At 51.2% G+C, this 21814-nt stretch overlaps 1 protein-coding gene across 1 annotated transcript in view; it reads left to right on the top strand.

Annotated features, from left to right (window-relative positions):
* Positions 1-21814, top strand: part of SUFU (suppressor of fused homolog (Drosophila)) — a gene marked incomplete at its 5' end in the record, with an annotated part of 104783 nt that overhangs the window by 67525 nt on the left and 15444 nt on the right. The window contains 5 exons of the mRNA XM_010859600.1: positions 1344-1486; positions 2363-2448; positions 2702-2774; positions 5841-5994; positions 7805-7916. Coding sequence (XP_010857902.1) covers positions 1344-1486; positions 2363-2448; positions 2702-2774; positions 5841-5994; positions 7805-7916 — 568 coding nt within the window. The remainder of the gene's footprint in view (positions 1-1343; positions 1487-2362; positions 2449-2701; positions 2775-5840; positions 5995-7804; positions 7917-21814) is intronic.

Raw genomic sequence — 21814 nt, 5'->3', positions numbered from 1 at the left:
CCAGTTACAAGATAAATTCTATGGAGGTATATACAGTAGAGTGGCTATGGTCAACAGTACTGTGTTATATACGTGAAGGTTCCGAAGAGAGTAGATCCTAAAAGTTCTCATCACAAGAAAAAAAAATATCTTGTGTGGTGATTGGCTTGTTGTGATAATAATTTAACAATATATACATATAGCAAATCATTATGTTGTGTACCTTAAGCCAATATAATACAATATTATATTTATAAATAATTATTTATAATTGAGGGGAAACTATGAGGTAACTTTCTGTGTGTTGATACGAATGATCTCCAGGATACATAATTTTGAATGAAATGTGCAAAACAATGTGAAGTGGGAAGAAATGGAAAAGGACCTGTAGATGCCTTCAGTCTGGTAAATGCAGACCTGTGGAAGGATACCCAAGGTGAAAGGCAGGGGAATAGGAAACTTCATAGCATCTGGGTATTTTCCCCTTGTGGCTCTGCTCCCTCACGCATCTTTCTTTGAAGCAGTGGGCCCGTGTGAAGGGCAACAGGGAGACTGTCAGGTGGCCGTATTTGCACGTTTCTCTTAGGCAGCCTGGGCCCAAAGCCTGTGTCCTCCAGGGCAGCAGCTGCCCCTCCGGGCTGCATGTCTCTGCCGAGGTGTGTGAGGCATGGTCAGATCTCCGTCTGCTGAGGAGCTGTTCCCTGAATCTCTCTGCCTATGGGAAACTCGCCCTCCGAGGTTGGGGATTCCTATTTGAACAGTTTCAGCTGCACAGACAGAGAAGGCAATGGCACCCCACTCCAGCAGTCTTGCCTGGGAAATCCCATGGACGGAGGAGCCTGGTGGGCTTCCGTCTGTGGGGTCGCACAGTTGGACACGACGGATGCGACTTAGCAGCAGCAGCAACAGCAGCTGCACAGAAATCCTAGTATGTTTTTCCAAGGTGAAGGGCTTTCACAGCCCTCCAGCCTTCCTGTGGACTTCCGGCTGAATTCTTTCATTCTTCTGTACTTCATTCTTTCTTGGCAGACCTGATCGTTGCTGCCCCTTCCCACTGAACTCCCCCAGTGAAGGTGCTGGGGAAGTGAAGATTCCAGAAGTTGTTGGGCCCCCCAAGCGAGCAGCCCCACTGGCAGCCTGTCATTTTCCATTGAAGGCTGGCAGGATTGGCAAGCAGGAATGCATTTGATTTGGGGGAAATAGCCATATTCTTTGCTCTCATCTGAGTGAATGCTTCCCCTCCTTCACTGGGGCCACCTTGGAAGGCTATGGAGCCTCCCAGCCCAGGCTTCTCAGGCCCCAGCTTGGGCTTCAGGGCTGCCTGCCAGGCCTCAAACGCTGAGGACCCTCACGTCTCTCCACAGAGAACACCTTCTGCAGTGGCGACCACGTGTCTTGGCACAGTCCTTTGGACAACAGTGAGTCAAGAATTCAGCACATGCTGCTGACAGAGGACCCGCAGATGCAGCCTGTGCAGACACCCTTTGGGGTGGTCACCTTCCTCCAGGTGAGGCCCGGGTTGGACATGGGCTCCAGCCTTCCCTGGCAGGATGGGAGGGCGGGTGGTCTTCTCCCTCTTTCTAGTCCCTCTGATGGTCTGTCAGGTGGATTCGGGTGGTCTGCTTCAATCTGCTGAGATGGGCTGAGGGGGCAGGGGCGGGGCCATTTGGGTAGGAGAGGGTGGCCATAGCTGAGTGGATAGCAGGGGAGGGTATTTCTGTGAACTTATAAGACCTGGACAGCCACAGGCCCAGGACCCCTCTGGCGGGCAGCTTGGGGCTGGACTGGACCTTACCCAGAGGAGCGTGCATCTCCCCCAGCTGTAACCAGGCTGCTTGTGGTCATGGTGGGTCTCTGTGAAGGTCTAGTTTTTTCCTCTGAGATTTACTCAAAGTTCAGCCCCTGATAAGGAAGGGAGCTTTTCTTCGAGCTGCTGGCAGCCTCTGGTTGTCTTTCCGAGCTAGAAGGGTCTCAGAATCTCCTCTGTTTACAATTCCTGTGATCTCGCCTGGGTAGGAACCTCTCCTTGGACCTCCCCTGTTTCCAGAGACGTGGGCTGGGGACCCATCCTAAGTCTGCAGGGCCCTGATTTTCTCTTCTGCCATCTGGGGCATGGCTTTGTGTCACCCAGACACCTGAGCCATCGCAGCAGGGCAAGGGTCAGACCTTGGTGCCCCACCTGTGGACCCATCTGTCTCCTAGTCAGGCCGCTGTTCCTTTCTAAGGGAACCATCTTATTTTGGACACATCAACCCCAGAGCACAGATCCTGCCTGTGGTCCCCCAGGTTTGAGGACACTGAGAGAGCCTGTGTGGCTGACCTTCCGGATGGGTGGGAGGAATGGCCATTAACACACAATGGCATCTTTGTCCTTGGGTCTCAGATCGTTGGTGTCTGCACTGAGGAGCTCCACGCAGCCCAGCAGTGGAATGGGCAGGGCATCCTGGAGCTGCTGCGGACAGTACCCGTGTGAGTGCACCCCTGCGCCAGGAGGTGGGGGCAGGCTCCCCAGGTCAGGGATTGGGAGCCCCTCCTTCCCCCTTACATTACTGCTCAGACTCTGGGTTTTCACACTGGGCCTCCCTGATCACTACCCCTGGCTGTCCCTTGGCCACTAGTACCCTGTGTTCTGGGCCTGGGGCAGTGAGCAGGGAAGGCTGTAGACCCAGCCCGTCAGCCCCAACCCCTCAGTTACCATCCTGTCCCCTTTCCTTGTCCACAGCGCTGGCGGTCCCTGGCTGATAACTGACATGCGGAGGGGAGAGACCATATTTGAGATCGACCCGCACTTGCAAGTATGTCTTGAGTGAGGAAAACGTTTCTAGCACACTGTGCCTAGGCCTCTGCCACATAACCCTGGCTTTCCTGTTGGGAAAACAGAGGAGCTGTATTTGTGAGTGAGTAGAAATATGGCATGATATGTAACTTGTTCTCTGAATTCTGCAGAGTACATAACGGAGCAGAGATTTCAGTCCAGGAAAAATTGTCTAAACACATTTTCCTGAATTTTAAAAGGATTGATTTTATTGAATGCAAATTATACATCAATAAACCTGACCAAAAAATTGGATCACCAGCAAGAAAGAAAATCAGTATAATGGGTATTGCTTGTCTAGGATTCATCCTGCCATGTTCCCCTTCTTAGAAGAACACAGGCTTCCTTTCAGAAAACCTCCCTACTGCCACTGCCGCACCATGACAGACAGTGGAACAGGTGACAGTGACCCCACAGCCCAGCTGCGGGGATGAGGGCTGATTGGTCTAAAGATCCTACCCTCTTTCAGATCATTTTCATCTTGGGCAGTCAGACACCGAGTTCCTCCCGTGGGTAGGTTGGTATCCCTTGATCTATAAAAGAAAGTCTTTGTACACACAGGTCGGCCGTTCCCGCTTGCTGTGTGGCCCACCTGTACAGTGGTGTCAGTGTAAAAATCCCGTCATCTCTGGGATTTTTAGAAGCAGCACTCTGTTTGTATGCAGGTGAATTTTGAAAGCCGGGTAGAGCATAACTTTGTTTCTTATGAGCTTCTCATGAAACAGGAACCGCAGACAGCCAGTAATGTGCCTGGCACGTGCCTGCCTCCTTCTCTTTTGCCCTTGCCCTTTGCAAGTCATTGCCATCTCTGAACATTTTATGCCTCTGTAGAAATCTCACAGGCCACAGGCAGCCTGTGTTAGTGCCAAGAGTTGGTGTTCTTTAGGAAGGCTGGGAGGGGGTAGGGAGAGGTAGCAGGCAGACAGGCAGCCTGCGGTCCCTGGGCTCATTACTGCAGACCTGGGAGTTCTCGGGCAGAAGCCTACTCATTCACAGATGATGCTCCTCTATTTACCTATTTACCTTTTCGATCACTGCCAGGATCCTCTGTTATCTCTCCTTTAACTTGGTTTCCTAGTAGCTTCTGCTTATGCAAGAACTGGAACCACATGGCTGTGTTTCCCTAAGCCCTTGTTCTGCAGCCACACTGGGATCCAGCACAGGGCATCGTGGGCTGTTGCTTTGGCCCCTGTCCTAAGTGCCAAGTGCTAAGAAAGCACCCAGTCTTTAAGCTACTAGGATAAGCAGCCTGTCCTTGCTCTACATACCGAGAACAGTTCTCCTTTCTAGTCTTCAGGCATCCCTAAGGCCAGCCAGCAGGACCCAGAGCACTAGTGTTCTTTAAAAGCAAGCAAAGCACCTCGGTGTGCGCCCAGTGGGAGCTGCTCTGTGCTCACTTGTGTCTCTGGGGTCTACTTGCAGCTGGTTTGTTTTAGAGCTGCTCCTGGCCCTTTGCTCCACACTCTACCACTAGCCAGTTGTGTGCGGGAACAAGTCCCCAGATGCCTCGGCATCTTTACCCTTTCTTGTTTACTCATAAAGTAAGTGGGCTGAGCTCATTGAGCCAAGAGATGTCTTCAGCTTCTTGCTTAGATGAGGGGCCCCAAGGTGGCCAGTGGAGAAGGAAAAACATAGACTCTATCCTGAGCAAACCTGCACGCCCCTGCCTAGGGCACAGAGAGCCACTCCCTGTTGTCAACTCAGAATCCTCAGCTTTGCCTGGGCTGATGGGAGCCCTGGAGATGGGGAGAGGGGGGCTGATGGGAAGGAGGCATCAGGCCAGGGCCACCTGCTGACGGTGTCCAGAAACAAGTACTCTCTCTGTAGGCTTACCTTGTGCTTTCTGAACAGGCTCCCCAGCCAAGCAGCAGGCCAGTATGGGCCTGTGGAGCCATGGGGAGAAGGTCCCCAGACAGGGAGGAGCAGATTCTAATTGAGGTCCTGACTCAGGAGCTTTATTTGGCCCACATGACTGTTTATGAACGAGGTTGCAGGAGCCTCCCAGATGACCTTTCATCCAAAGCCCAACAGCACAACTGTATTTTACCGGAAATCCCAGGGTATTTGTGTTCACCTCTTCCTTGAGACCATTTGGAGAGTGTTTGGACTCCACAATATCAAGGCCTGTGCGAAGGCAGGACCTCTGGTGGAGCTTGCAGATGCTCACCGCCCTCCCGGCCGCCAGTTCAGTCTAAGAAATGGAAAAGAATCTCCATCCAGAATCGTTGGCCAAACAAGTCAGCAATGCTGCAGGGAAAGTCCTGCCCTTCTGCTCTCTGGGGGCTCGTCACCGTGTGACCACACCCTCTGCTGTTGGAAGAAGAAACTGCAGGTGTGGAGCTGGAGAGGTGGAGCTGAGTCCCAGTCTCTCCCGCCTGTGGCTGGCTTCCACACTGGCCTCTGGAGCAGGGCCGGGTGATCAGTCAGCAGAGGAAGGACTGTGCCTTTCCTCCAGGAGGTAGTTCCTGGCCCTGCTACGTCAGCTCCATAGGCCAGCACAGGGTGGGCAGAGTCAGGGCTCTGAAACAGGTGTGAAGGTCACTATACTGGAAGTCTAATGAGTGAGGAGAAGCTTCCCTTGGGATTTTCATTCTTCCCAGCTCCCCTAACTCCTGGTTCTCCTGGAGGAGCCCAGTGGCTGGCAGAGACTGTCACTCGTTAGTAACCAGGGCAGAATAGAGTCAGGAATCCTGTTCTTCTGACACCTGTCCCGTGCTTAGCTCTTACTCATGCTCGTGCTTGGTCCCTAAGTCATGTCCAGCTCTTTGTGACCCCATGGACTGTAGCCCACCAGGCTCCTCTGTCCCTGGGATTCTCCAGGCAAGAATACTGGAGTGGATTGCCATCTCCTTCTCCAAAGTATCTTCCCTACCGAGGGGTCGAGCCCACCTCTCCCACATTGGCAGGTAGATTCTTACTGCTGAGCCACCAAGGAAGCCCTTAGCTCTTATTGAAGCTCAGTAAATATGGGCAAGCAAATATGGGTGGTGACCTTGGGCCACTGGTTGGCTGAAGGAACTCTGGCTCTTTGGTTCTTTCCAAGCAGGAGCGAGTTGACAAAGGCATCGAGACAGACGGCTCCAACCTGAGTGGTGTCAGTGCCAAGTGCGCCTGGGATGACCTGAGCCGGCCCCCCGAGGATGACGAGGACAGCCGGAGCATCTGCGTGGGCGCTCAGCCCCGGCGGCTCTCTGGCAAAGGTGGGGGCTTTGCCTTCCCCTTGCCCAGGCTGGGTTTTAGCATTTCTTGGCAGTATTTAAACCGCCAGTGAGATCTCCAGCAAGGTGGAATGGAGGGAGCTTTAGTGACCCATTTCTCCTGGGTTTTGTGTGTATGTATTTCACATTGTACCTCCAGCAGGGACCATTGTGTTTTAGGTTTGCCCCTTGCAATCTGAGGTCAGGGAGGTGAGTGGAAGCCCTAGAACAGTTACAGGAAATGACCATAGTCCACCCAAGTGCAGGAGAACAAGCCCTGGCCACCCACAGAATTGACACAGGGCCCAGCTCTAGCCTGAAAGCCATGCCAAACCCGAGGATCATACTGGCCTCAGCTCTGCCCAGGCCTCTGATGGGAAAGGCCTGAGTATGAGACCAGTTTATAGACTCTACCCGCCCCCCCCACACACACACACTGTCTTGCAGATACAAAGTAAGGGCAGGGGCAAGCACCCTTACCTCTGAACCTAGGCGGGTGGGCCTTGGAGAAGGAGGGTATGGCTCTCCTGTTGGAAGCTCAGCATGCTAGTCTTGGCTAGAGAAGCAGTCATGGTTTTAAAGAAAGGGCATCCCTAACTATCTTCAAAAGAAAAGCAGCCATATATAAAGACATGTGCTTATAGCTGCTCTACTTCCTTTCTCTATGCTTCCCCCTTTCTTTATGTTTTGAAGAGTAAGAAACTTGGTCCTGCATAAAATACAAACACATGTGATAGCAATTATAAAAGGTTTTCTTTCCATAAAGAACAACTTAAACCCCTCATGCAAATATCTGACCCTTTTCTTTCCTTCCTGCTTGTTCTAATGATGTGCCAAGCCCCAGGGAGGTTCTGAGAGACTGTACAGTTATTAGACTCATTCAGTTGCTTTTGCGAAAAAGAGCTAATTTAAGGAAGGATTCACAGCTTTGTCCAAAATTTCAACCATTATTGGCTATTTTAAAAAAATTCTTTTAAGTAAGATCCATGAGGCTGTAACAAACAGCTAGAAAAATCACTAATCATGTTCAGCATCTACCCTAAGCCCACCCTTTGATCAACCAACATTAATTTCCTTTTTAGTGTGTGTTTGCAGAAATAAGTCTTAGACCAAAATCTCAATGTAGGGGACCAGAGTAGTAAGCTTTACCCCGAAGACCAGCAAAGCATCTTGCAAAGAAATAATTCCACCAAGAGACTCTTTTCTCACCTCCTGGTCCTTGGCAGATCTGTGAAGAGGCAGGGTTCCCTGGGATGGGACCAAGGTGGGTAGATGACTCAGCATCCCACTGACCTGGCCCCAGGGGAAAGGGTGTCAAGACCAGACACCAGCTGACTACCCCAAACCCAGAAACTTGTGTCAGGGACGCCTGCCCGTTCATGGCAGAGCACTTGCAGCCGTTACTGGCATCCAGTAAGTGGGAAGAATTCCTGGGTGGTCTTGGGCAGCGGCTGTCTTGTGAGTCACTGTCTGGACCCATGTTAGGGGTAAGCCTAGGGCCTGTGACACAAGAAAAGAAGGACAGTGGAGGAGAGCCCTGCCTTGGAAGGCGCCCTTCTGTGGTCCAGGGGCCATTCCTCGTCTTCTACAAGCATGGTGCTCTTCAGACCAAAAGTTTGGGGAACACACAATGCCTCATCTGCCCCGTGTCCTCATGCTGCACTCAGATCTCACAGCTGATAGCTGGAGTGGCCTCAAGACCAACCTTCTCGGGGGCCTTTCCCCAGCACATCTGCAGAGCTAGGCTCTAAAGACGGGAATGGAGCTGCTGGGGCCCAGAGACCCATTGGGTAACTTGGTGGTGTCATTGCAGACACAGAGCAGATCCGGGAGACCTTGAGGAGAGGACTTGAGATCAACAGCAAACCCGTCCTTCCGCCAATCAACCCTCAGCGACAGAACGGCCTCACCCACGACCGGGCCCCGTAAGTTGCCCACCCACAGAGGGGGTCAGTCCAGCTTCCTGACAGCAGTGTCCCGAGACTGGGACACGGGAGCAGTTCTGTCCTTCAGATCCTGTCCCTATGGCTTGCATGAGAGAGAACAATGCCCAGAGGCCTTTCTGGATGGACTCAGGGTCTCTGGGGCACACAGATCCATGGTCATAAGGGCCTCGGAGGGGACCCAGCAGAGCAGAAATATAAACAACAGTAAATATTTACACGGGCTGTGTGAGCAGATGGGAGGCCAAGTTGGGGCGAAATCTGACTTGGGGCCTCCCAGCCTTGTGGGAGCCCATTGTGCTGAGCACCATTCCCCTCCTTATCTCGGCCTCGGCCAGAGTTGCCCTTCCTTCCTTCCTGGAGCCTGGTCTCCGGCTGATAGCTGCAACCCCAGGGGCCTCCCTGTCTGGCCAGCCCCAGACTGGACGCCTGCTGCTGAGGCCCTTCTTCCTGCCTCCTTTCCAGGGGGCCCAGGGAAGGTAAGTCCTCTCAGGCCTCTGCTATCTGTCCACGAGCTCTTCAGAGAGACTTTTGACCACCTGAGAGGTCAGATCTACTTCCTGCTGACCTCTCCTCTTCTGCTGGGGACAAATGGTAGGCAGAGCTGGAGCTGGGCACCCCCCGCCTCTGCCCTTGGTCCCAGGGCAACTCCAGGGAATAGCTGCTGGCAGGGGCAGCCTGGGAACTGGCAGCCCAGAGCAGGAACTCTGCCTGCCAGAGAGGAAGTTGCTGTGTCCTGGGCTAAAAGGGAGGCGGACCACTCCTGCAGGTCCAGGGTGATCCATTCTTCTTCTGAGAAGTCTTTATTACACATTCGCTGTGTGGCAGGCTCAGGACCCAGAGGGCCATCTGGGGTGTAGGCTCTTTTGGGAACACATGAACTGAATGAATTAATTAATTGGCATGATTCTGGCTGTGGATGTAATTTGTTGGAATTAGTTACTTTGAATTTTCTATCTTCAGTTCCTCATCCATGACCCCCAGAAGCGGTAGTGATTTAATGTGCTACAGAAGGGACAAGTCAGCATGATCTTGAGTAGTTAGGGAGGGCTTCCTGGAAGAGGAAGTACATGAGATGGGCCTTGAAGGTGCCCTAGAATTTTAACAAGCAGGAGATGGAGCTGACGGGGATGGAACAGGGAAGACCTGGCTGGTTAAAGTTGAGACTGGAACCTGGGAGCAGATTGTGGAGTAGGGAGAGTTGCTCTGGCTGCCTGAGGTGGCCCACCTGGTGAATCTGCCATCCAGAAGCCATGAGAGTGAAGCTCTTTGGCAAAAGCCTGGAGAAGCCTCCACTGTACCTCTGAGCAGCTTTTAACTCTAGCCAATGGGTTTCTGCAGCCAGCTGCCTTGAAGGAGCTGGCCGAAGGCACCATCCTCCCCTGGCAGCTGCAGAGGGCCAGGCAGAGTCATGGGGCATCTGGAAACTCTCCACCTGGGAGTCTGGCTCCCATCCCAGGGCCATACTTCTTCCCATGCCCTGAGCTGGGCCTCTTCCTCTGGGCCCTGTTGGCACTGGTGGGAGGTTGGGAGGTACTTGTAGGCTCAAAGGCTCAAACAGATTGCCCCATAACTTGCAGATGGTCTTAGTTCAGATGGCCCCTCCACCTCTGAAGGTCTAGGTTTCCGGGCAGAAGGGCAGGGGCTCCTGTGGAGGTACCCCACTTGCCCCTGTTATATATCTGGAACAAGCCTGAACTCTCACGCCCTGTCTTGGGCATACTTCCAGCTGCTGCAGCCCCAGCAACCTTTTGCTGGGCTCAAGATTCTTGGGTGCTCACATCTAGCCCAGACTCAGTCTGCTGAGCAGTAAGGATCGGACCTGGTTCATGGGCCGTCTGCAGACAAGGCAGAGCTGCAGCCTCCACTCTGGCCTGAATTGGCTGAGCTACAGAGAGATGGATGAGAGTAGAGCAGAGGTGCAACGCTCTGGGGTCCTCTCCCCTCCCTGCAGCTCAGGAACCCAGTCACATCTCTAAGGCACTGGAATCTGCAGTCTGAAGGGAGTTGGCACTGTCTCCTCTAAGGTCATTGGTCCTAGTTACCAATCTGCTAGCATTTGGTTGAGAACTGGTTTCTCCTCCTTCCCCAAGAACATTTTCCAACACCACCCCCTGCCCCCTAGTCTCCAGCTCCCTGTTATCTCAGGATCAGTGGTGGTGGACTCGATTCACATTAGCAAGCACAAGTGTAATATCTGTGCTGCCCACCCTGGGAGCTGACCCCATTTCAGATAAACCTCCTGGATTGTGACTGAGAAAGCCAACCCAAAACATGCTGGCACCAGTGTTTGCTTCTCTCCCTGCGGGGGCACAATGGGCACAGGCTGTGTTGTGTCTTTGTGTCCAGTTTTCCTTTAGTCAGGCTTTCTGGGTGGGGACTCTGAGATGTGGTCCTCATGGGGCCAAACGTGATTTGAGGAGGCTGTGGAGATAGAGCGGAGAAGCAGAAGAGCCCGTGGAGCCTGGCCATGAGCAGCGAGGCTCTGGCCTGCCTGGGGGACTCGGACGCTCTCTCTTTCCCATCTCAGTAGCAGCCAGCACTACTGGTGAAGCGCGTGAGCCAGGTCATGTTCCAAGGACTTTGTATTAATACCACCCTCGTGGTCACTCTGTGAAGTAGATAATATTATTATCCCCCTTTTCTAGGTGAGGAGGCTGAGGTACAGAAAGGCTAATAAGTGATTTGGTGAGGAAAGGGTGGCACTTAGGGCTGTCCCTCAGCTGTTAACACGGTATTAACTCCTCACGCCACGCTCAGGGCCCATGTGAGGGGCACCCCAGACCTGTCTCTCCCCCTCCCAGGCCGACCCCTTCTCACGAGTCGGAGCATGAATAGAAACCTCTCCCTTGAGGCCAAGGTCCAGGCTAAAGCCCCGAGTTAGAAGCTTACTGTTTGTATTTAACTCAAGGAGGACATGCTGCCAGCCTCAGTGCTTCCAAATCCCTGAGATAATGAAATGTGTCATAATTGGCTCATTTATACCACAATTCCTTCTTGACACGAAGCCTTGTTGCCCTCATGTTCAGAAACAAAATCAGCCGTACCTCTGGCCTCTCCACCGCTTCAGGGCTAGGGGATTTCTTTCTTTCTTGAGGCCTCACTTCCTGCTTCCCAGAAAGGCAGGCCCCTCTGGGTAACCTGCTTCTCTCCCACTCGCCCCTGCCAGCCCTCCTCCCACCGCCTTCCCAGAAGGGGAGCCCTTGGCCCTCTTTGGGGCTTCTTCCAGCGTTTCACAACCCCTGCATTCCAGCCGTGAAATTTGTATCTGGCTTTTCCCAAGATGATCAGTTGAGAAAAGCCTCCTTCGGCTTGCTGGCGCCTCCTTTCCCACTGCCCGCCCGCGTGAGTTTGGGAAGCAGCTCCTCTGTGCCACTGAGGGGAGCCCAGCTTAGGCACTGTGCCTGCCAGCATTTGTAAGGACCTGGGTCAAGGAGGGGAAAAGTCACTGGCATCCCGTGTCTGAGGTGGCTGGCTTAGACGCGGACTGTGGTACGGAGCCCGGCCTTTGCTCCCCAGGCTCCGCACAGGGACTGGGAGATGAGCGTGGTCAGGTGCACTGCATGGCGAGGCTCGTCTCTCTGTAAACTTGCTCCAGTGCTGAGAAGCTGCCTCGGTGTACCAGCCCTCCTCCTTTTCCCTCTGCAGTGACTCACTGACCGAGGCTGGGGGACCTCTAGGGAGCTTTCTGGATCACATAACAACGCTCCCCACCCCTCTAAAGAGGGACAGGGCTCCTGGGTGTGTGTGCACATGTGTTGGTAGGGAAGGTTCCCGGCTGTGGGAGAAACCCTTTGTGGTGAGGTATCTTTAAAAAGCACACTAACCATCATCACTGAGCTCTTTCAGTCTTCTGGAATTGCACCAGCAGCATTTAAGGCTTTTTTTCTTGTTGCCTTAACTTTCTGAAAAATTAAAGTTTTGTAGCATGGCTTCTCCCGTCATGGCATTGTCAGCTGTACCTTCCCCCCAGCATGCCCCAGAACACAACGTGCGTTTCTCTCCACTTTAATGAGTGTCTCCGCTCCCATCTGTTTGGCCGTTTGAAGAGGGGGTCCCTACTGCCTCAGTCCCTGTCTTGAAGAGCTTGTGACCTGGCCAAGGAGTTATTCTTTAAAGAAAACTGTGTTTTGTTTTCAGGCTTCCCAGGTGGCGCTAGTGGTAAAGAACCTGCCTACCAATGCCAATGCAGGAGATGTAAGAGACGCAGGTTTGATCCCTGGGTGGGAAAATCCCCTGGAGAAGGAAATGGCAACCCACTCCAGTTTCTTGCCTGGAGAATCCCATGGACAGAGGAGCCTGGTGGGCTACAGTCCATAGGGTCGCAAAGAGTCAGACATGACTGAAGCGACTTAGCACGCATGTGTTTTGTTTTGTTCAGCCTATGAGGCCCATGAAGATTAATTAGAAGAAGACAATATCTCGTTTGCATCCAGTGAATTGGGTGAAGGAAGGTGAGTTTCCATCTGGGAAAACAGCCGGGCTGTTGACGTCACTTCCCGCACGCAGGGCAGGCCTGGATAACCCTGCTCCAGGGGCTCCATCGTGTCAGCACAGTGGCCCGCCAGGAGCCCACGTGTCACGTTGGCTCCCCTCACCCCTCCCACACTGGGGAAGTACGGTTGTTTTCACTGGAGAGAAAACCCAAAAGAAAAAGAAACAGCCCTGTTCTCAGGGCCCCTGCCAGGCCCCACAGGGCTGACGAGGGGAAGGGCCCAGGCTCTTGTGAGCCACTGTTGTCTTGCTGAGCGCTTGCCTTTACGTGCCCTTCTCAGAAATACACATTTGAAAGGGCAGAACAAGGGCTCCAAAGTGCTCCTGCCTGGGTGAATTTCTGTTTGAACTCCATTCTCTGTCCACTTCCCCAAAGAGGTGAAGCTGGGGCCATTGTTAATGCCCCAGCCTCAGAGTTCATGGCCAGCACGTCGAAATTCTCAGTCCACGCTGCATCTCCTCCTCCTCGAGTTGCACAATCAGGAGTATTTTTATCACCCATCCTTGATCCTCAGTGTCACCCAACACTTGAGCAGTGAGTCACTTCTCCAGGGAAGGGAAAAGGAAGGCTCAAAGGTGAGAGCTAGAGAGAGGAAATGACTCAGTGTCTCAGGAAACAGAAAGCCAAGGGCTCTAACTGGAGCTGGCTCATTCAGGAGCGCAGGGGTCCTCGTCCCCGACCCGAGTCAGACCACGGGGCTGCAGGGTGGAGGTCCCGGGTGCCCGGAGGAGTTAGTAGTTGATGGAGGGATCCACCAACCTTAACATGATGCTTCCTCACTCTGATTTCTTCACCTACACTCCATCCCACTCTTCTATCATCACATTTTTCTCCTTGGGATGTTCACAGTGAAAATACTGCATTTTGTCATTTGGCTGTTGGTGTTGGCCTTGTACCCCTGTGTCATCCTCATCAGAGAATTTGTCTGGACTCAGCGGTAACAGCACCTGTGGAGTTAAGCTGGGCCCTCACTCCCACCCACACCCGTCCCAGTCCTGCCCTGAAGGGAGACCTGCAAGTGCTTTTCAGCGCTTTAGTCAGCAATCTGAAAGCAAAAGGAACAATCTCCCAGGCCAGTGGGCAGAAGCCAGAGGTTGGACTGGGCTCAGCAGGCCAAACCCACTTCACTTTTGAATCGTTGCCAAGCCGGGTGCCCTGGTTCCTGTTGCCTGGCGTCCCCAAGGAGAAGGCCTCAAGTCGCATAGCCAGTGCAGACGTCATCACTGTCACAGGACTGGGATTGTGGCTAAAAGGAGTCACGGTGGCTGGGCTCCTCTCCTTTCTACACTTGCTGCCATTGATAGAATATGACCAACACCCTTAGGCTAACATGGAAAAATTAAAACTTTTCAATCTGTTGAGAGCAGAGTGCAGAGGAAACATGGCTACGGTTCTGTCAACCTGTGAAGTGTGGGTAGGGTGACCAGAAGCAGGTACTGCGATCTGTGCAGCGCTAGAAACAAGGAGTCTCTCCTGCCGTTGGAAGGAGAAGGCGTGTTAGGATATATAAAAAGTCCCCTTATACAGTGGGAAGTGTAAATATAGAATGTGTTATATAGACAGGTGGTAAAAAAGAAAGAAATGGGAAGATTGAGATCAGTTGCTGAATTACTGAGGCGTGCCTCTGAGCCATCCCGTAAGCCATTGCTCAGTGTTCCCAGTACAGGAAGGATCCTGGGTTGGACAGGTTCTGTGGCCAAGCAGGCATTTTTACTAAGTATCACCATCTGCCAGGCCCTATATTGTGGATTACTTTTGTCCCCATTTTACAAACTAGAACACAGAGGCTTAGCTAGATTTTATAACTTATCCTGGGTCAATGAGCCAAGATTAAGAAGGTTCAGACCCAAAATTTGAACTTTGGGTTTTTTGAATCCAGATCCAGGCCTCATCACCACTAGGTGCTGCCTGTAAAAGAGGATAAAAGTAGAGGAGGTGTCTGCCCCTCCTCAGGAAAAAATAACTGGAAAGAAGGCCACAGAAGTCTCCGAACCAGTGCACAGAGTAAAGTTGATGTTAGTTTGCCTGCAAACTCCTGAAGGTGACAGATCATAGAGAAGCACACTGAAAAATAAAGTGAAATCTGCTAGAAGATATGCTCCATCAAATGAGTGAAGAAAATACTCAGGAAACAAGAAACGGGATCCCCCATGAGAAAGAGGGGAGAGGAATTGCCAGCGTGAAGGTGAAGGGTGATCCCGTGAGGACACCTATGTAGCAAGAATGGAGGGCAGTGAGTTCAGACTGGAGTCATTTGGAAGGATCCTCTGGAGAAATGTCTTTAAAAAGATAAAATTGATAAATATTTGCTCTATTTGAAAGTCTTGGGACAATCTGCAGGCCATTGGTAGTTAGTTTAGGATTGAATTATTGAAATTCATAGAAAACAATACAGTTATTAAATACAAGAAAAATAGAAAATTATGCTAAAAAGGAAAAGTAATCATAGTATATACTCCATGAAAGTGAAGTGAAAGTGAAAGTTGCCCAGTCATGTCTGACTCTTTTCAACCCCATGGACTGTAGCCTGCCAGGCTTCTCTGTCCATGGACTTCTCCAAGCAAGAATACTGGAGTGGGTAGCTGTTCCCTTCTCCAGGGGATCTTCCCAACCCAGGGACAGAACTCAGGTCTCCCACATTGCACGCGGCTTGTTTACCAGCTGAACTACCAGGGAAGCTCAGTTGTAAATAGCATTAGTATTGTATAATAACATCAACGCTTAATACTGATCCAAACAAACTTACGGCACAGTTATCTTGGGAAGGAGGGAGTATGAGATGAAAGCGAGCTAAAGGCTCATCTTCCGTAGCAGGAAGTCAGTGGCTATAGCCCAAAAAGGGAATAACGGGAAGTGGAAAGTACATTAGAGGTATTGAGGAAAGTCAAAGAAGTGATATTGTAGGAGCTGTTACAGCTTACCCTGCGTAGTGAAAAGAATGACATATTCCAGGTAGAAATCACAGAACTGGCACAGAACTGGTAATCCCTGCTCACTCAGAGGAACTTCAGCTTCCCCAGCATCAGGCCAAGAGCTCAAGGTGAGCGTTGGATAGCTGTCTGACAGGCCTCCTGAGAGCATCTTGCCGTGGGGTGAAGGAGTTGATGGAGTGCCTCACGTGCCCCTGACTGACTGGCAGAGAGGCCGGCACCATGGGCGTGACACGTCCTTGGGACAAAGTACTTAGGCAGAGCAGGGTTTAGGAGGGAAAACCCTGGGCCCTGTCAGAACACTGCTTGGTCAGTGGTCCCCAGAGGGAGGGTCCCTACAACCTTGTAAGGGACTTTGTTGGGGATTGAGCGAGGAGGGATTCCTGTGGCTAAGCTTGGAAGATACTGGCTTACACAAAGTGAAACTGGTTGGTTTGCCCTCCATAGTCCTCCTCAGATTCCTCGAAATGCCAGCATTTTGTGAACCTCTCATCTGAGACACAGTGTGCTGCATCCAGCCCTTGCCACATCTGCTTTTCTAAAAGTGTGTCTTAAATTAAAATTCCATCGAATGCCCTTTGGGAAGCCCTGCTGTGGTTTCTAGGAAGCAATTCTTTTTAAGAGTTCAGGGGAAAAAAATAGATGTGTCTTCGTGGCCTTGGAAACCCCAGAAGGAAAGACCACTCAAAGGGATGGGAGGCTCTTAAGAATAAATATTGTGGTTATATGTTTGCTGGCATCAGGAAGACCTAGGGGTTTTGTCTCAGCCCTTTATTACCTCATTGTTCGATTTGGGTCTAGTTATTTAAGTATCTGGGTTTCCGTTTCTTCGTCTATAAAATGGGAAAAATAATACCTATTTATAAGGTTGTTATACGGTTCATGAGGTTCTCAAGGCAAGGATACTGAAGTGGTTTGCCATTCTCTTCTCTAGTGGACCACGTTTTGTCAGAACTCTCCATCGTGACCTGTCCATCTTGGGTGGCCCTGCATGGGTTGGCTCATAGCTTCATTGAGTTATGTAGGACTGTGACCCATGTGGTCATTTTGACTAGTTTTCTGTTATTGTGGTCCTGATGCTGGGAAGGACTGAGGGGAGGAGGAGAAGGGGGCGACAGAGGATGAGATGGTTGGATGGCATCACCAACGCTATGGACACGAGTTTGAGCAAGCTCCGGAAGATGGTGAAGGACAGGGAAGGCTGGTGTGCTGCAGTCCATGGGGTCACAAAGAGTCAGACGTGACTTAGTGACTGAACAGCAACAGTAGGGTTGTTACAGGAAGGAAAGGAACAGATATATACAGGGTTAGCATAGGGCCTGGCTTCATAGTTGCGCTTCCCAGGCAGTGCGATGGTAAAGAACCCGCCTGCCGATGCAGGAGGTGCAGCAGACATGGGTTCTATCCCTGGGTCTGGAAGATCCGCTGGAGTAGGAAATGACTTCATAGTTGGTACCTTTTATTATTATTGTGGATAGTCCCCTGAAAACTGAAAGGAGGTGTAATATCTCTGGGGACCAGTACAGATATGTAGAGAAGTCTTTATGTAACTCAGAATATTTTTGAAGAATTTGAACAAAAGCTAGAAGTATGTTAGACCAACAAGAAAAGCTGAAACTCAAGAAGAGCTAAGTCTTGCAAAAAAAGTGCTATGATCAGCAAAAAGGACTATTTTTTATACTTCTGTTTAGAATGAGAAGAAGAAAACCTAGGTCCTGTTGTTTGGACAGAGCGATGTTAATCAGAGACAGAGAGGCAGCAAAAATTTACTCTACTTCTGTTAGCTTCCATCTCAAATAGAATGGTTATCAGACTAGGAAGAATCACAAAGGCATTGATAAAAGAGGATTGAAGCCATGATTTCCAGTCTCCTGGTCCACATATATTGCACCCCAGAATACCAGTCCAATTGGCAGATGAGATTCAGAAAGCTGGTGTCAGTAATCTCTGAGGGAATGGGAGAGAGGTGTTGGCAGACTGAAAGCACTCAGAAGTTCCAAGATGCGAAAAGCATCTTTCACTCTCTAGACTAGCGAGCTTAGTGTCAACTCACAGGGAAAACTCTGGGCTAGATTGTTCAGTGAGTAGGCTGTGAACACTCCCTAAGGAAAAACAGTGAGGCTTGCTTTCACAGAGAGTCAGGCCTGCCGGACCTTCCTCACTGCCTTTTTAGAAACACTTAACCTATTTCTACCTGGTAGATAAAGGAAGTGCTATAGACCTCATATAGGTGGGGGTAAGCAAGACATTTGGAGAGTGTCTTCTGACATCATCGTTGGCAAGACACAGAAATGTCTACAGACCATCCAGGAGGGTGAGGGACGACGTAGCAGTGGAATGGTTGGGTTGATTACAACTGGTTGGATGCACATACCCGAAGAGTAATGATGTCAGTCTGTCAGCCCGTCTGCCTGGCCCTGTCCTGTTCACTGTTTAATCAAAGCCTGGGGTGAGAACATGGATGGCAAGTTTATCAGTTTTGTCAGTGACGTGAAGTCGGGGGAAACGCCAATATGATGTGTGCCAGAGCCAGGTTTCAGAAATATCCGGACCGCTCGAAACCCTAGCTGAGTAACAGCAGAGTTCTGTTTCAAGCTCCAAATCATCTAGAGTACACACAGGCGGGGGAAGAAGAGGTTTAAGCTCAGTCCATGGGAGAAAGCCTGAGGGGGATTTGTTGACAGAGGGAGTGCGGTATAAGTTGGTAGCTATGACGAGGTTACAAAGAATGGACAATTTGATGACAGTTTTAATAGAAATAAAGTATCCCAAGCAAGAAAGCTCACAGTCCCTCTGTGATCTGCGCTGGTTAAACCACGTACTGTATTTCCACACATGGTACTTCACTTCTGGACATGACACTAGAGTTTGACAAGCTAGAGTGAATGCAAGGGAGAGTTACTTGGATGGATGGATGATTTAGGACCTTATCTTAAGAATATAGTTGAAAACCACAATAACAACAGCAAAGAATATCGTTGAAAGTTGGGGCCACAAATCCTGGAAGAGAAACTCTTGTTGGGCTGTGGGAGCGGCCTCGGGGATGTACAAGGCTGTCGTGGAGGATGAATTAACCTACTTCTGGCTGACTTGAGGACCAGTGGATGAGAATTGCAGGAAGGCTCATTGTGCTCATTGCGCAGGAAGGGAGCCCTGCCAGCACATCCCTCAGCAGAACAAAGGCCTCAAGGGATTTTGTTGACCTGTAGTTGGGCCTTCCCAGAATACCAGTGGTTGACCAGGGCCCACAGTGACTGCTGCCCCATCTCAGAAGTCCCCCTCCCAAGCCAAGGGTAAGGACCTTTGCTCAGAAAGGGGGACTGACTTGGCTAGAGGCACTTGGATTCTGGGCCCAGGGTAAAGGCAAATAAGTCTCTATTAAGCTATCAACATTCCTGCATGAGGAGCAGATAGACTTCTAGAGGCAGCCCGCTAACATCCTGGTAATGCCTTCCAGATACATTTTGAGTACCTACTACATCCCAGGCACTGTTTGATGCTTCACCTAAGTCATCTCATTTAATCCTTATAAGGAAAGCGTATTATTATTCTTCCCACCAAGAAGATAGTAAAGCTTAGAGAGAAGTTAAGTTATTTGCCCAAGGTCATATGGGACTTGAACCCCAAACCTGTGTTTATTAGCCACTCTGCCTCCCTGAGCATACTTCATCACCTGGCTCCATCTCCCCAGCAGCCCCTGGAGGTTGCCGGCCACCACGCCTTCCCTGGGAGCAGTTCTCCCCTCCAACCCCGAAGCTCTGCCTTCCCCTCCACTAGGAACTCAGGGAGAAAACAGCCCAGCTGAAAAATTAGGCCACGCTGGCGAGCACACTACTTATTTTTTTATGACTAAGATTAAGCTGACAACCGTGCAAAACATTGCAAACCTGTGTCGGCTGCAGATTTAATACCTCACCCAGCCCACACAAATAATTCATGCTTCTGCATCGATGTCCAGAAAAAACAAATCAGCAAAAAGCTGGGCTCCTGCATGTGTGCATGCATGTGTGTGTGCGTGCGTGTGTGCGTGTGTGTGTGTGTGTGTGTGTGTGTATCTGCCCTGTTTCCATTGAAGCAGCAGGCCGGAAATACCCAAGCTCCAGGACTGCAGATCTTGCATTTTGCAATTTTTTTTTTTCTCTTTAAAGATTAAAGTACGTTTTCAAATGATTGAAGGTTGGTGGGAGGTGTAAATGTGGGCACTTGTCACATTAATTCTTCAGATGATTAAGTTCTTTTCCATTTCTTTAAAGCTGTTTGCACTTGGGTTTGATGTCCTCGTTCCGGGTGAGTGTGTTGTAGCAGTTACCAAGGTGACTTTAGCTGACTTTCAACAATTTATTTTTCCCTCCAGCTTGAGACGTCTCTAGCCCTGTGTGCTGTTGATTCTGCTCTCCCAGCCCGCTGCCCCCACCCCCCAGTTGCTATTCATCCGCATTTTTGCCTGTGTCAGAGAGGCCTGCTGCCCGGCCCCATCTGGTAGCTGGGCTAGGAGCCTGGTGGTGGGTGATGTGTCTCAGAGGTGACACAGGGAAGTGATGGTGAGAGTCACACCCTGGTTCTTCCTCTTAAACTCTGACTATAGGCTTATCCCCTCTCCTGTCTGAGCCACAGTTTCCTTACCTGTACAAGAAGGGTTAACCACAGAAAAATTTACCTGGTGTAGGGTCCTACTCTGGAGCAGAGTAAGGGCTCACCAAAGAGGGCTGCTGCCTTTCCTGAGTCCTGCTCTTGTCCAAGCCCCGAGGCTGGTGTTTGGTGTTGCCTTCCTCCGAAGGGAGGCGTAGTGGCCAGGGCTTCAGGGGAAGAGAGCTGGTCAGAGGTCCGAGGCTCCCATGCTGGCCTGCCACAGCCCAGCTCTCTGACCTTGGATGCTTTACCGGGTCTCTTTCTTAAAGGAAAGAGGTAGATTAAACACCGTCAGAGTTTCCTCCCAGCCCTGAAATTCTGTGACCGGCTTGGCCAGCGTGTTTTGTCTTCTTCACAGGTCTCCTGAAAGGGCTTGTCAAAGGAGGTGCTAGGGCAAAGGGCAACTCAGAGTTGGCTTTGGGAGCCCAGAGGAAGAGACTGCTTTGTGAAAGAGCAGTCACATCTGGGGGTGGATCCATGCAGCTGGTGGGAATGGTCCCTGTTACTGTGGGCTTATAAGTCGCTGCCTCAGTGGGGCCCCGTGCTGCCCCATGTCACCCTCCATCTTGCCTACAGACCTCACCTCCTCCCTCTGGGGAGCTGCTCTCTGAGTGTCGGGGTGCCTTTTGGGCCACAGGCTGCAGCCCTCAGCCCTCCAGTGTATAAGGAGGTTATCAAACCCAGACATCCTGGATGACTTCTGCCGCTTGAATGATAAATAACTAAAGCTTCTCCCCCAGTATTTACTTATTATGTTTATTCATTTTTGGCTGTGCCGGCTCTTCGTTGTTGCATGTGGGCTTTCTCTAGTTGCTGGGGCTACTCTCTGGTTGTGTTGCACAGGTTTCTCATTGTGGTGGCTTCTCTTGTTGCAGAGCACAGGCTCTAGGCACATGGGCTTCAATAGTTGTGGCTTGACGGCTCAGTTGTGGCACACGGGCCTAGTTGCTCCTTGGCATGTGGAATCTTTCCAGACCAGGGGTTGAACCCATGTCCTCTGCGTTGGCAGGCGGATTCTTATCCACTGCGCCACCAGGGAAGCCCATCACCCAGTATTTTGATTGGACACTTGAGTAATTATTTTGAAATTCACAGTCCAAACCGGGATCTAGTCTTTTGAATGAGATCAGTGGCTAACCCTCACTTCCGGCTGGGGCAGATTTGCGAGGTCATCATTGGGGGCAGCTGAATTTGAAAGAATGAATCTTAGATTGCAAAGGGGCCCTGTGGCCCAGCTGTGGAGCAAGCTGTGGGTGGGAAGCAGGACAGGAAGGGGTGTGAGGCAGCAGTGGCAACGTGCCGTGGCGGAAGCCACAGTCAGGAGGAATCTGGTACCGCACTGCTGGGGCCTCATTGCCGAGTAGGGTGGCGGCCGGCCCCGCTGCCCAGCCAGGATCTCAGATCTGAATCCTGCGAGCCTTGCTCTCCACCCTTCGGTGAGGCCTGTGTCATTTCCTGTTGGATGAAGGGTGTGTATGTCACTGTAGCTATGGGCCGCCAGCAGGAGTGTGCATGCTTTGAGCCTGCTCTGATGTCACAGCCTTTTCAGGGTCAGCTGGAAGGAAGCTTTCAGAGCCGAGTCTCCTGAAACTTTGGCACCCCAGCATTGGAGAACTTGGGGTCTGGGGCTCCAGGGCAGCAGAAGAAGGGCTCCCAGAGACCCCTACTGCTATCTGAGGGAAGAACAAGCCACTGTGACATAGCTTTTCTACAGTGTGTTGGCCAAAGATGAGGTTTCAGAACTAGACTCACCTGCGACCAGATCCCAGCTCCACAGTCCCCGCTGTGCAACCTGGACAAGTTACATCACTTTCTTGATCCCAGAC

This window comes from Bison bison, unplaced genomic scaffold (genome assembly GCF_000754665.1).
Source record: "Bison bison bison isolate TAMUID 2011002044 unplaced genomic scaffold, Bison_UMD1.0 scf7180017864456, whole genome shotgun sequence".
In the NCBI taxonomy this organism is placed as follows: domain Eukaryota; kingdom Metazoa; phylum Chordata; class Mammalia; order Artiodactyla; family Bovidae; genus Bison; species Bison bison.
Note: the sequence above shows the minus strand (reverse complement) of the source record. Positions and strands in the feature narration are given on the sequence as shown.